Source organism: Arachis duranensis, chromosome 7 (assembly GCF_000817695.3).
Source record: "Arachis duranensis cultivar V14167 chromosome 7, aradu.V14167.gnm2.J7QH, whole genome shotgun sequence".
Lineage (NCBI taxonomy): Eukaryota > Viridiplantae > Streptophyta > Magnoliopsida > Fabales > Fabaceae > Arachis > Arachis duranensis.
The window spans coordinates 74,990,282-75,005,836 of NC_029778.3; the positions used below are offsets into that span (position 1 = coordinate 74,990,282).

General features: G+C 34.0%; 1 protein-coding gene across 1 annotated transcript; it reads right to left on the minus strand.

Moving 5' to 3' along the window:
• Window positions 1-14,087: 14,087 nt before the first annotated feature.
• Window positions 14,088-15,272, minus strand: LOC107459466 (uncharacterized). The gene is made up of 3 exons (XM_016077696.1): window positions 15,008-15,272; window positions 14,442-14,644; window positions 14,088-14,342 (listed from the first exon to the last, which is right to left on the minus strand). Exons 1-3 carry the CDS (start codon window positions 15,270-15,272, stop codon window positions 14,088-14,090), a joined length of 723 nt encoding a protein of 240 aa, XP_015933182.1.
• Between the last annotated feature and the right edge of the window lie 283 nt (window positions 15,273-15,555).

The window sequence follows — 15,555 nt, forward strand, 5'->3', positions numbered from 1 at the left end:
TGGTTGCAAGCTGGTTGACGAGATCCAGTTATTTTAATAAAATAGGATCTTTTGTTTGAAAACATTGATTTACTTGTTGGATGACTAATAGAGAGTCACAGTAAATCTTTATGGTAGGAATATTCAATTCAATGGCTAACTTGAGGCCGGCAATGAGCGCTTCATATTCATCTTGATTGTTACTTGCCTTAAATGAAAATCAGAGAGAATGTTCTAGAATTATTCCGTTTTGACTTTTGAGTAGGATCCCTGCTCCTGATCCCTGAGGATTTGAAGCTCCGTCGACATATAAAGTCCACTCTGGGCTTGTATCATCAGAGTTTGGTATGGTAAACTCGGCCAAGAAGTCTGCCAAATATTGTGATTTGATGGATCCTCTGGGTTGGTAGTGGATATTGAATTCTGATGACTCGATTGACCATTTGATTAATCTTCCCGCTAATTCAGGCTTAGTGAGTACTTGTCTAAGAGGCTGGTCTGTTTGGACGTTGATGATGTGGCTCTGAAAATAAGGTCGTAGTCGTCTTGCAGAGAAGACTAATGCGAATACGAGTTTTTCCAACCTTGGGTATTAGAGCTCGGCGTGTTGAAGTGATTTACTGGTGAAGTAAACAGGTTGTTGGACTTTGTCCTTTTCTGTAATAAGAACAGAACTGATTGCCCAGTCAGTAATAGATATATATAAATAAAGCTATTGACCAATTATGGATTTTTGCAAAATAGGTGGATTTGAAAGGATTTCTTTTAAATTTGTGAAAGCAGCTTCACAGTTCTCATCCCACTGATAATTCTTTCTTTTTCATAAACATTGAAAAAAGTGAGAAAATTTGTCAGCCAAACAAGGTAGAAATCTGGATAACACTGCCAGTATTTCTATTAACCTCTGGACCTCTTTGATCGTCCTCGGGCTGTGCATGTCAAGTATGGATTGATATTTTTCTGGGTTTGCCTCGATACCTCAGCTAGTCAGGATGAATCCGAGGAATTTACCCCCTTGTACACCAATGATGCATTTTTCCGGATTCAGCCTCATATTATATGCTCTGATCTGGCCGAAGATTTCTTGAAGATCGTCCACATGAGAATTTCCAATCTTTGTCTTGGCGACCATGTCGTCAACGTAGATCTCAATGTTCCGACCTATTTGTCATTCGAAAATCCTGTTCATCAGTCTTTCTTATGTTGTCCCTGCATTCTTGAGGCCAAAAGGCATAAAGTTATAACAATAGTTACCATACTCGGTTATAAAGGCTGTTTTTTCTTGGTCTGATGGATGCATGAGGATCTGGTTGTCACCAGAATATGCATCCATGAAACTCAAAGAACCATAACCACAAGAGTTATCAACTAAATTATCAATACAGGCCATGGGATATGCATCTTTAGGACAAGCTTTATTTAAATCAGTGAAATCGATGCACATGCACCATTTACTGTTATTTTTCTTTACCATAACAACATTGGCTAGCCATGTTGTGAATCTGATCTCTTGGATGAAATTTGCATCTATGAGCTTCTTAGCCTCCTTCATTGATTCTTGTCGCTTCTCAGTGCCGATGTTTCTTTTTTTTTTTCTAGGAAATTGGTCGGGCTACCAGGCTTATGGCCAATCTATGAGTAATCACAAATGGGCCAATCCCTGGCATATTCGTTGGAGTCCAGGAAAAAAGGTTAGCATTTAGTTGGAGGAAATTGACGAGTTGTTCCCTTTCGTCTCCCTGAATAGATGATCCTACAAAAGTGAATTTTGTTTGGTCGTTAGTTAAATTAACGTTGGTAAGCTCTTCGTTCGGTGTAGGCCAATCCTGAAAGTTGGCCTAGGGGTCTAACTCGGCCAATATGGGCTGCTCTTTCTGGATAGCATTGACTTGTGGCTCTCTGTTTCGTCGCGAAGGTTTCAGGCTTGTGTTGTAGGAGTGTCGAGCTTCACGGTGGTCACTGTGAATCGTGGCAACAATATTGTCCTACACATGAAACTTCACACAAAGATGAACCGTAGATACAATTGCACCGAATTTATTTAAAAAAAGGTCTGCCAAGTATGAGGTTATATGGACTAAAGCAATCAACCACAAGATACTGGACATCTTGAGTCTTATATAATGGATGCTCACCAAGTGTGGTTTGTAACCCACTGATCCCATGATAGGCACGCACTCGCCCGAGAACCCAACCAAATCTCCCACGGAGAGCTGGAGTATATTGTTGCTTAGCTTCATCTTCTCAAATGTGTAAAAGAACAAAACATCAGCACTGCTACCAAGGTCCAACAGGACCTTCTGAACTATTAGGTCTCCCAACTGAAGAGAGATGACGACTGGGTCATCTAAGTTAAGGTCGCTAGAGCTGAAGTCGGATGGGTGAAAGGTTAGCTATGGTATGCTCTGCGTTGGTTCATGATCGCGAATTGCATTTTCGACCGCAAACATGGCCTTGTAAGTGTGTTTTCAAGCGGAACTTGTTTGTCCTCCTCTGGCATATCCTTTGGATATGCAATTTATCACCCCACAAGGTTGATTAGATGGAGTAGTATGGATTCTTTCTTTTTCGCGAGAAGATTGACTTACTGGAGGTGACTCAGTAGGCGGTGCGTTGTGCTTTTGTATGTGACCTCTGATGTACTTGTCGAGGTGTGCTTGCCGAGCTAATCGCTCCAGGAGATCTTTGGCAATAACACAATCATCGGTTGTGTGTCCATGCTGTTGGTCAAAAGTGCAGTATTTGGATTTGTTCATGTTTTTCGCATCGGCGTAATTACTGGCCTTTCGTGGGGGCTTGATGAGCTTGGAATTGAGAATCTCTTTGATGATATCATCCCGCCTCGTGTTGAACTAAGTATATGAATCATACGAGGAGTTAGTTTGAAAGATTTTCTGCCGTCTCGAGGTTTATCGTCATCTTTATAGTGAGGCTTGCAACTTTCCGGGCTTGTCGCAGTTCCTCGATATCTATCTGTCCTTTTGATTTCTCGCAGAATTTGGTCACGGTCTTGAGCTTAGCTACTGCAATTGCTTCTTGGAATTTTCCCAGATGAAGTCTGCTTTTGATGGTGTGAAGATGCATTTCGGGATGGAGCTCTGGTATACTCATGGCCACCTTTGTGAAACAGGGCATATAGTCTTTCAAACTTTCATTCTGGCCTTGTTTGATTGTGTTGAGATAGTCGGAGTCATGCAGATAAATGGCAGATCTAGCAAAGTGATCCTCGAAAAGCTTTGCGAGGTCCTGTAAATGGGAAATGTAACCTGTAGCCAAAGAACAAAACCAATCAAGGCAGAACCGTCTATATAAGATGGAAAACAACGACATAAGACTTTATTGGAAGCACCATTTACAATAATTATGGATTTGAACTTTTTGAGGTACTTCTTGGGATCTCCTAACCCGTCGTAGGGGGTTAGGATCGGTGGCAAAGTGAACTTTCTCGGCAGCTCAAAATTCATAACGTCGGCCGTAAATGGCCCCACAGAATTATCAGATTCCTCATTTTCGTTTTCTAGTTGAGCTTCTTCATTTTGCTGGAGCCGAGTACCTCCATTTCATGGGGTTGAGGTTCCAGAATCTGAATGGTTTCAGAATCATGTGTTGGCTCAGATTGATGTTCTTCCTCCTCTGGTTGCTCACAACGATCATTGTTGTTTTCAATTCGAGCATTTGCTAATTTGGCGATTTGATTCGCCATTCTCTAATTTTCTTCTGTCATGCGTTAATTTGCCTCTGCCATACATTGGTTGGCCTGTTGGAGCTCAGTCACCATTCGAAGAAGTTCAGATGGTGTGGGGGGAGGTGCATCAGCCATGGGTGAAGGTGAAAGCTCTACGGCCAATAAATAGGAAAAACCTTACATTCTCGGCCCCATGGTGGGCGCTAGTTGTTCTTGCTGATCTTCTGCCGAGGTATAACTCGTCCTCTAGTGAATGTAGGGGAACTCCTTCTATTAGGATGAGGACCATGTAGGCGGTGGCAAGCACAGAGAAGGTGGGTACCTGCAAAAGGTATTCCGACGCTTAAGTAAGTAAGTGAGTAAATAATAATGGTTGCTTTTAAAAAAATCGCATACCTCCTGTATTATTCTCGTCTCTCCTTTATACCTGAGGAAAAGGGTATGACCATTGTCCTTCTGAGTAATGGTGCTCAGAAGGGAGATTGACTGCGTACCTGACATAACAATTATGAATATCGGTTATGATTTTATATCGGTTATACTGATGCGCCGGTTATGATCCGGTCGACATTTACATTGCCGAGCTATAACTTGTAACTGACATATACTGATCATATCATAAGCAAAAATTTTTTGTTGTCTGAATTTGTGCAATTGTAAGACATTTATTTATTTGTTTATTTGGGTAATTATGCCTTGTCTCAAGTCCCTATAATTCTTAAGAATATCAGCTGAGGTTTTATCTTTTTTTATTATTTTATTATGTACAAATTTATTTAATAATTAAATGATTATACATATCTCTTTTATATTTTCATTACTAAAATAATCATTATTTTTAGCCAAAAAACAATCTTTCAATGGTTGCATATTAGTTTAAAAACAACACTTATACGGGTTGCATGTTTGAAAGAATAGGCAATGCTTTCAAGGATTGCATATCAAATTGATAGACAACATTTTTAACAGGTTAGAAATTCAACTAAATAGGTAATATTTTTAACGTGTTGCATATTTTAAACAATAGGCTACACTTTAATGTGTTGCATACTCAGAAGAAGAGGCAACGCTTTTTGCTAGTAGCTAAAGCATGACAGCTAAAGGAACAGGCGTAAAGTGTTGTCTAAAACACAGTTTAGAAGCGTTGTCTATTTTAAAGAATAAGCAACGCTTTCAAAGGAGTTGTCTCCAGAAGCATTACTTTTGAATAAAAAAAGTGTTGCCTTGACCTAAGGCAACGGATGCATCTGCAAGCCCCCCAAAAAATGTTGCCTCAAGTCCCAAAACGTTGCTATAGATCAAAGGCAACATTTTATCAACCTTTAGGCAACACTTTTTAAATGTTGTCTCAACTCTAAAATGTTGTGGTGGCATTTATATGCATCAAACCAACAAGTTATCTTAAATCTTCCCTATTACAACTGGCTTGCAGTTGTAGTCAGGAGCCAAAAATTTGTCATCTTAGGATATTTGAATGTGTAGTATGTGTCCCAATTACTTCACCACAATGCACAAAGATGGGATCCCAAAGAAGATTGGGGATATACGTTGTTTATGAATCCCCGTCAATTATAAAATATCTTGAACCTATGACAGGTGATTTATGTAAGGCAAGATTTTCTGATTGTCACTTTGACGAAACAATTTTTCCGAAATTGAGGGTAAAATGTAAGTAATTGAAAAAACAAATTACTTGAAATATATTGTCGTTATCACATTTAGATCCTCGTACTAGACAATATGAAGTAGAAGTATAAAAGTTAATTCATAAACAAAATGTCTCAAATCAATTGCTAGACGTATTTACTGACCTAAAGAAAGTAACAAAAGCTTACATTTCAGCTCCAAATGCACTAATAAGAATAAGTATCTCATAAGGGCAAATGGTTATTAGTGCAAATGAAAACAAACCACACCTAAAGAGTGGAATGCCAATCGGTTCTAAGGATAAAATTTCCAAAAAAAAAGAGAGATATAATTAATCATGATGGTCATAATATGGAGGCAAGTTCTCAAAGGGGACTAGAAAACATAAATATTGATGAAACCTTGAAAGAAGTTCATGTACCTGAAAATGAAGAGATCTTGATAAGTTTTGTCACTACCAGAAAAATATGAGACTGAAAGTATACTGTTGTCGACAATATTTTTGCTTATAATATTGCTATTGAACTAGTAAAGTAAAATGAGTGTTGGGAATAAATAGCATGACCACAATCCAATCAATTATATATCAAATAATTTGTTATTATTATTATATTAAAATGTTAATATAATAAAGTCCTTGATTAAATTTTTATCATTGTGATAGGGATCATAATAATGAGAGTCAATAAAGATCTACACACACACACACACACACACACACACACACACACACACACACACACACACACATATATATATATATAATGGTCTTCATTGTATGAAAATTAATATATCTCATTTATTAAATTATATATATAGATGGTGCATATAGAGATATGACCATTGAACTGACTTACTTTGAGAAATCCTAATGGTTATAATTACCATATATTTGTCAATAGGATATTTTCAAGATGAACATAGTAATAGAGTTTTCTTTGACCTGCGACTATCATCGTAATTAATAATATATTTATAATACTTTGATTCTGGACACCTAATACCCTAGGGTGCTAGTTGAATGGATATTGGGTATGATTTAAATACTTGTAGAATTAATGATTAGTCAATAAGGAATCCGTCAACTTTTGGAAAAGAGTTTGAGCTCTATGATTATAATGACTGAGATGAATAAAACCTTAGCTAAAGGGATTGAATGAATGAAGAAATGAGTTTCTTAACTCATTCATAGTTCATTATAATAATGGTAACAAATTAGAATTTGACAATTAAACTATACTCTAAGGGTTAACCAAGAGCTGGAAAGATGGAAGGAATTATACTTTGTTCTTCTCAGTTTTTTAGTAAAAATATATTACTTCATACTACCGGGTCGTTGAGGAGTGTTGCTAGACGCCAACCTTTATTAGTAAATTTAGTATGACTAATTTACTATCCGCTTAGTATTGAACCTATGTGGTCACATATTAACGAGTGTTTTAGTCTTTACTGTAGAATTATTTAATTATTAATTTTGATTTGATCAAATAAATAATTGTATTAATTCAAATGGAATATTATTATATTCTTTGCTAGCACCGAGAATATAATAGTATGATAATTGAGAATATTAAATGAGATTTGAGAATAATTACTTATTCTATTTCTAAATTTGGATGAGATCCTAACTGATTCTGTTTTAAATTGTTATGATATGATTCATAAAATTTGAAAGATTCAGATTTAGAATTACAAGATATGATTTTAATTTGAATTGAGATTCAAATCTAAAATCAGTAATAAATCTCATACTATATAAATGTATGACAAGAGCAAAAGGAAGATGAGAATAAAAAATACAAGAGTTTTATTCCTTTACCTCTACACACATAAACGTATGTTAGCCTAATTCTAGGAGAAGAATTTTATGGCGTACAAAGAGTTGCAAGAGGTTTTTCAATTCAGATCAGATTTCTATAGGTCAAGGAGTTGACAACAAAGGTTGGTCTCAGTGTAGATACGCATGGCGCCTTCATACCATCGAAGGAGAAAGTGATTTTTACTAGCGTACACAAGTATTTAGATCTGATTTATATATTGTTTATTATTGGAATAAAGTTTAAGCACAAAATAGATCTTTAGGATTACTTTCTTTTCTTCCACTGTGTGTTTTGAATGCATTGTAATCCTCCAATGAGAACCATGAACCAAAATATGTCAAAAATATAGACAATAGAGAGATGATTGACTAAAATAAAAAGACGTAATTCAAGTTGAATTAACTTCTCTTAGAAAATATGAAATTTTTGGTCCTATAGTCAAAATACCTAAAGGTATAAAACCAATGGAATACAAGTGGGTCTTTGTATGCAAACAAAATGAGAAAAATGAAATAGAAAGATATAAAGCACGACTAGTAGTACAAGGATTCTCACAAAAGCCTCGTATTGATCACTATATGGAAACATATACTTTTGTGATGGATTTAATTATATTAAGATATTTTATTAGTCTAGATGTGCATGAAAAGCTTAACATGTGTCTAATGAATGTTGTTACAATCTATTTATACGACTCAGTTGATAAAAAAAATATATGAAAAAATCTTTGAGGGATTCAAAGTTCCTAAAACATATAATAGTTCTCCAGAGATTTGTTTAGTAATACTTAAAAAATGCTACTATGGATTAAAACAATATGGACTTATGTGGTATAAATGTCTCAGTGAATACTATTGAAAGATGGATACAAAAACAGTGGATTATTTAGAAAGAGAATTTAAAATAAAAGATCTTTGTAAGACAAAATTTTGCCTTGGTTTACAAATTGAACATTTAAAGGATGGTATATTTATCCATCAGACAACTTATAATGAGAAAATTTTGAAAAAAATTTATTTGGATAAGACACATCTATTGAGTACTCCAATGATAGTGACATCACTAGATGTGGATAAATATCCATTTTGACCTTGTGAAAAGTAATGAAGAGCTCATTGGTCCTGAAGTACCTTATTTTAATGCTACTGGTGCATTCACACTACAAGGATTTCTTTTTTTTTTTTTGCAATTTTTTCTTGATTGTGGGGGTTTAAAATTCCCATAAAAAGGATTATAGTAGTTTCAAAAGCTTCCAAAATTTGAGGTGTCACAGGCTCTTTTGTGGCACTTTTATGAAATTGCCACAACTCTAATTAGTGGTGATTTTTTGTCTTTTTTGTGGGGTTTTTAATTGGTGTTGAGTGACAGTTTGTCAATTTTTGTGGCGGTTCAAAATTTTCATAAATAGAATTTTCAAATTAAAAAAATTTGACTACTCCCTACAAGATCTGAACCTATANTTATTTCTAAAAAAAATTATTTTGTAAAAATTAAAATTATATTTTTAAATTTTAAATAAACTAGATTAACTATATAAACCTCTTATAACTAATCGACACTACTAGTCATTGTGGTTTAAAGAAACTATTAAAGTAAGAAAAATTAAATATTCAGAAGAAAATTAATATATTACAAGTTTAAACAAAAAATACTTTAAACCAAAATAAATATAGTAACACTACCATCTTTTTTTAATTCCATATTTATTACATTAGCAAAACATCAAACATAACATTTAAATATGCATTGTCATTACCCATATATAAATCTCTAATATTTCAAATATATTTGCACACAATCTTTAGTTGCCTGCAATATAGAAAATAAATTTCATAATTAAGAAAATTAAACAAAATAATTTCTTAAGGTATAAAATATACATGCATATACTCATTCATAAGAAGAATAAAATATAATTATAATGGCATAAACCAATTACATCATAACATTTTTAACATGAATAAAAGTAGAAAGAGAAAAACCATTATTACCTCAATTTCTCTAAAACATTAGCTGGCTCTATTGAAAATGTGTAGAAACTAGAAGTAGAAACATTTAGGTGAAAACCAAAAGGTGAGGATACTTCTCATTTCTTTGTCATTGAGTAACTCCAGTGATTTTTAATAGTATTGTTAGTACTGATTCAATCAAGCTAAAATGAATTAACATGTTTGTTAAAAATGAGAAAGATATCTATCTAGTTGGTTCAGAAAATACGTATGTATTATTCATCATTTGTCTTTAATATTTTATCATTCTTCATCTTTTCTTTAGAATGGCTAGTGATATATTAGTCACAAAAAAAGATATTAACAACTCATACACAAACCATGATGATTGAAGAAAGAAAATTAACAAAATTCAACAAAGTCTCAACCTTCATCATATAATTGCAACAACCACGGATCACAAGCACATCAATATAATAAAAAACACATAAAAATCATGGTGCGAAAGAAATTAGCTTAGATTGTTTTATACCTGGCATGATGTCTCTCAAAGTAAACAATTCCATCAAGCATGTAGTGCTGAATGTGCTCCAACGCCTTGTTCCTCTGATGAACTCATGCTTTATAACCGAAATCAATAATGCTACTGAGATATCCCCCGTGAAAGTAAATACAAATAATTTGAGTGATACAAGATTAAACACTGAATAACTAAAGGGGATGGGCTAAAATAAAATAAAAAGTGCCATCAAAAATGCAAAACTAGGCGTTTATATTGAATGAGTGACCAGATAGCACCCTTCTAAGCTCATTGTTAGAAATGTTTGAAGTTTCTTTTAGATTCACAGCTATAGTAGAAAAAATAACAGGAGAGTGACACTAGTTAATATCTTCTCAAGATGGTTTTATGACTCTAGAAAGTATGGGGAGCCAATGAATTTAGTGTACAATATATATAATAGACGTAATATTGAAATTAACATCAAATGATAAATAAATAATTAATTTTTAATAATTACCAATTTGAAATTCAAAATAAATAAGGATTTGCAACAGTTACGTAAACCCCAAAACGGCCTCATTCTCCCCTATCTGATGTTACTTCCTTCTCACACAGTCTCTTCATCTCTCACCGGTGCCGCGCCGCCACAAACACCAGCCACCGTCTCTCATAGCTCACGCCGACGTACGCACCACGAACGCACAGCAGCACCATCGCGCAGTTTGCGGTGTTTTTGCAGTTCTGCATCGCGCCAGTCGTGCAGCCCCTCACCCGCGCTGGCGGTTTCTCCCTCTCAACGTCGTCATTCACGATGTATAGGAGACACACAAGAGTGTTATTTTTATACGTCTATCACGCCTTGCAAGATCGTAAATGGAGACACTCCTTTCGCACATGTTGCATCCGTCGCGCAGCCCAAGACCGCCATGGCCACCACCGCCTTCAACGACGTCGCCTCACCTACATTAATAGGGGGCGGAGCTTAGTTGAGGCAACGGGGGCCATGGGCCCCCAAACTTTTTATAAAAAAATTAGAAGTGCTTTTTCAAAAAATAAAAAATAGTTCAGTTGGCTCAAATACTTTACTATGATTTAAAGCACCCAAATTAAATCCTCATCTCTTGCTTTTATTGCACAATAATTTTTAGTTTTAAACATTAAAAATACGTTGGATTTGGACTGAACTGGGTGTGCCTTTGTTGGCTTTCACAACCATAAAAGATAAGAATAAAAAAGATCATCTAACAATCAAATCAAATAAAAAAGTTATCTATTCAAATAAATTAGGACAAATTTTTATGTTAAATTTTTTACCCCTTCAAAATTTTGTTTCAAGCTCCGCCACAGCCTACATAGGTATAGATCCAAGATCAACATAGGATAGTACAATAATAATTGTGCAAGCAATCAGTTTAGTCCATGATGCTCCTGTTTTTGTACATGCAAACGTAGCCCACTTCAAAAATGCTTTATCTTGTGCGACCAACTTGGCTTTCTTGGATTTTGTTTCACTTACGTCTTCAAGGTATATACATCAACAGACGAATTTAGATGCTGAATGTTCAATTCACTAGGTATGTAGATGGTTATTTTAATTTTTAATTGGATGGTTATTTTGTTTGATTTAGTTTAAGTATATACAATTAACAAATGATGGATGGTCATTTCACTAGGTAGTCGGATGATTGTTTTAATAACTACGTGGATAGTTGTTTGATGGCTAGTGAGAGAGCTTCTAACGCTGGAGAAGTGGGATGATTGATGAGATGGGGTAGCAAACGTTGGGGGAGAGGGTGTTTGGATAAATTCTATTAGTAAATTAGGGTTAGGATGGTTAATTTTTTGGAATAACTGTTTGGGTTTCTTTTTTTTTTCCTGTATTGGGCCAAATTTAAAACCCATTGTACACATTGTCAAGATTCTTCATAGTCTCCCTAGCAGAGTTCTTATGACTCCATATGTGATGCTGTAAAATTAAACAAAAAACTTAAAAACGTTTGAAATTAAATAGAAAAAGTTCCAACAATTTCAAAGAATTATGCACTAATTAAACCCAGTCTTTCCCTTGATGAACATAAATTTGAACCTGTAGTGCATAAAAAAAAATCTCAAAATAATTCCCTAGTCTTATAGCAAGATTACTATTATGAGTAGAAGAAGTAAGCATAGAGAACATGCATAGAACCAGAACCTTATATTCTATATTAAAATTTTTCATTCTACCAAGCTTGATAAGCAAAAAAAGGTACATTTTTAAGATATATAAAAGATAATTATTTCACATTCTAAAATTTGAATCAACAAAGTATTAAACACTTAATTTATATATATATCTCAACAACTCTGCATCAACAAAGGAGAATAGCCTCTAACGAAAAGAGTTGAACCTAATGATCACCTAAACTATACTTCATGAGAAATTAAAATTTTTAATAGAGAATAACAATTTTTCATTTAATTCTATTTACCTTTATAATATATCAAATCAACTTAACTAAACCTCAAATTCTTTGCGTTGACTTGAAAATTTTACAAAAGAGAAGAATACATTAGAATACAAGAAGTAGGATTGCGTATAACTTCAATAAAAATATATCATCAAATTATCATAAAAGCTAATATCTTTTAAAAAATTTGAAGAACTGAAGAAAGCAAAAAATAAGAAAAAATTAGGTAAGTCTTCACAGCAATGACTGGGAACAACATGAAAATCAGTTCCACAAAATCTGATATCTTCGAACACAGCTTCAATCGAAAGTTCTAGAGACTCCCGCTCGCTCGCATTCCCAATCTCCTCAGCCAGCGCCACCAAGTCCGTGCTCTGAGTGCTTCAAACCGCTAGAGCAAAAGTAAAGCTAGCGGCAGACCCGCCGTGGAAGACAATGCAGAAACAAAAATATAAGGCATTATCTCAATGATCTAAATGGAATCGTAATTGAAATGATATCCTGAGAGCTCAACAAATTTAGAGGCTCCACGATCACGTCATCCTCCATTTATAACTCTACCGGTGACGCATTGATAGAGGAGACAATAGTGGCAATGGTGACAAGGGGATGAATGGCAGTGGCGATGACATTGGAATTTTAGGGTTTCAGAGAGGTCCATTTCCCTCTCCCTCGAAGCCTTCTTTTGAATTTATTTTTTTCAATTTTTGGTATAGGCTGAGAGTGAACATTTATTTGGGTTGGGAGCTTTTTCTATAATTGATTGGGTTGAGAGCTTTATAACGTGAGAGTTTTTGTTAATGATTTAGGAAGTTTTAGAGATTATCACAAATAAAATAAACTATAGAGTATGGAGGTTTTTAATAACTCTCACTAAAAAACTTTCACAAACAAGTAAGAATTTTGTAGTGACTAATGTATCTCGCTATCAATACAAGACTAGATATAGCATTTTCAGTAAATTTGTTATTGATATTTAGCTCCTATCTAACTAGAAGACATTGGAATGGTGTCAAATATATATTAAGATATCTTCAAGGATCTGTTGATAAGGGTTTATTTTACTGTAATGAATCAATATTTCAATTAATTGGATATACAGATGCAGATTTTCTTTCTGATGTGCATAAAGGCAAGTCATAAACAGGTTATCTATTCACAAATGGAGGAATAGCTATATTTTGGTGCTCAATAAAGTAAGTCATAGCTGCAGCTTCCTCAAATTATGCAGAAATATTGGCAATTCATGAAGCAAATCGAGAATGTGTTTGGCTTATGTCAATCACCCAACATGTTCAAGATATGTATGGTTTACCCACGAAGAAAATACCAACAGTCATATACGAAGATAACTCTTCTTGCATACATCAACTAAAAGAGGAATAAATCAAAGAAGATAGAACAAAGCATATTTTATCAAAACTCTTCTACTCATGATCTTCAACAAAGTACTACCTACTTCAACATTTAAAAAGCTAATATACAAGATTAAGATAAATGTGCTAACCAATAGCGGAACCAGAAATTTCATAAGAGGGGGTCAATTAAATACAAAATAAATTAAAATATAATATAACAAAAAATTAACAAAACATGATTTGTAGCATATATATCAAAGGAATAATTATATTATATAAAAGTCAATATTCAACTACATACTTTAAGATTTTGGTATTTTTAAACTTGCTCGATGATGCTTCATGGAACTAAAATCATCAATTATCATCTCTGAAGTAAATTTTGAAGCAATCTCCTTTTCAATATATACAATCATATAATCTGCTAAAAATTCATCTTTCATCTTATTTCGAAGCCTTGTTTTAATAATCTTAATAGCTGAAAAAGCCCGTTCAGTTGTTGTTGTTGTCATAGGAAAAGTCAAAACAAGACGAATTAATCTATCAATTAAAGGATATATATTTGATTTTCCTGTCTTTGTCAATTTTTGACACAATTCAGCAATAGTAGACAAATTATGAAAATCTGGGGCTTTAACCACATCAAATTCATAATGTTGTAACTCATAATCCAATTGAATCTTCTCTTGCTCGTAAAAATCTAAAGAATAAAATTCTTTGCAAGAAGCCATATGTTGCAAACACTGAATAACTTGAAAACACCTTTAGGATCCAAAGATGTACTCAATATAAGGAGCTCGGTTGCTTGCTCACTAAATCTACTATTTAGCTCTTTCAATTGAAAATCTATCACGCTTGTAAAAATGTCAACACGGTAGTGGTGTTCAATAGTGACAACATCCTTTTTACGACGAGACCGAATTATGTCACTAAAAGAAGCACCCATATCAGGTATCTGAATAGCATGATCATTGCAGAAAGAACTAACTTTCTCCAAAAGTGCTCCCCAACTACCATCTCTTTATTGTTGAATCAATGACTTTGTACTAGAAACTAGATGCATAGCATTCAAAATGTCTTGAGATTTTTGTTGCAATGCTTGACAAAGTTTATCAGTGATTCCCATGATTTCTTTCATCATGTGCAAAATGAAAATAAAATCAAATGATAATAAAGATTTAAGAGTATAAGTAGCATCATCACGTTGAGAACATGTAGATCCATTAGTAGCCAAATCTTCCAGAACTGAAGTTGTTGCTACAAACATACGTAAATGACTACAAATTTAGTTGAAGTGAGAGCTCCACCTAGTATCTCCTGATCTTTTTAATGTGCCAATTTGATTAGCTCCCCTTTCTATTTTAATTTGATTAGTTGCAACTAAATGGGAAGTTTCAGTTGCATAAACAGATCGTAATTCATCATTGCATTTGCAAGAAGAACACATAACATTGATAATATTACTCAAACTTTGAAAAAAAGCATGAATATCAACAACTTCTTTAGCTGCAGCAACAAGAGCTAGTTGTAATTGATGAGCAAAGCAATGAACATAATATGCATAAGGACATTCTTGAATAACTTCCACTCTCCACGCATATTACTAGCCCCGTCATACACCTTGACCTCGAACATTTTGAATGTTGAGATTGTGATGAGATAATGCAGAACAAATCTCTTGTTTAAGAGTAGCAGAAGTAATATCTTTGACATGAACAACATCTATTAGCCTTTCTTTGACAAATCCATGCTTATCAACAAATCTAATAACAAGTTCCATTTGTTCTCTTTTAGATTCATCTCTAGCTTCATCAACAATCAAACAAAACTTTGCATTACCAATCTCATTATGAATTTCATTTTGCACCTTTCTAACAAAAAACATGTAAAATTTCCTTTTGAATAGAAGGTGATGTGTATATTGCATTTTGAGGAGCATTCTCCAAGATAACTGCATCCACTTCTTTATTGTAAAAAGCTAATAATTTTAACATTTCAAGAAAATTTCTTTGACTCTGAGACTCATGACTCTCATCATGTCCCCTAAAAGCACAAGCTTGAAACGTTACCATCTGACAGTATTAATAGAGGCTTTAAGACGCAATCTATTTCTTAAAATTTGTTGTGAGCTCTGCTTAGCCAATACTTTGTCAATGTTACATAATTGG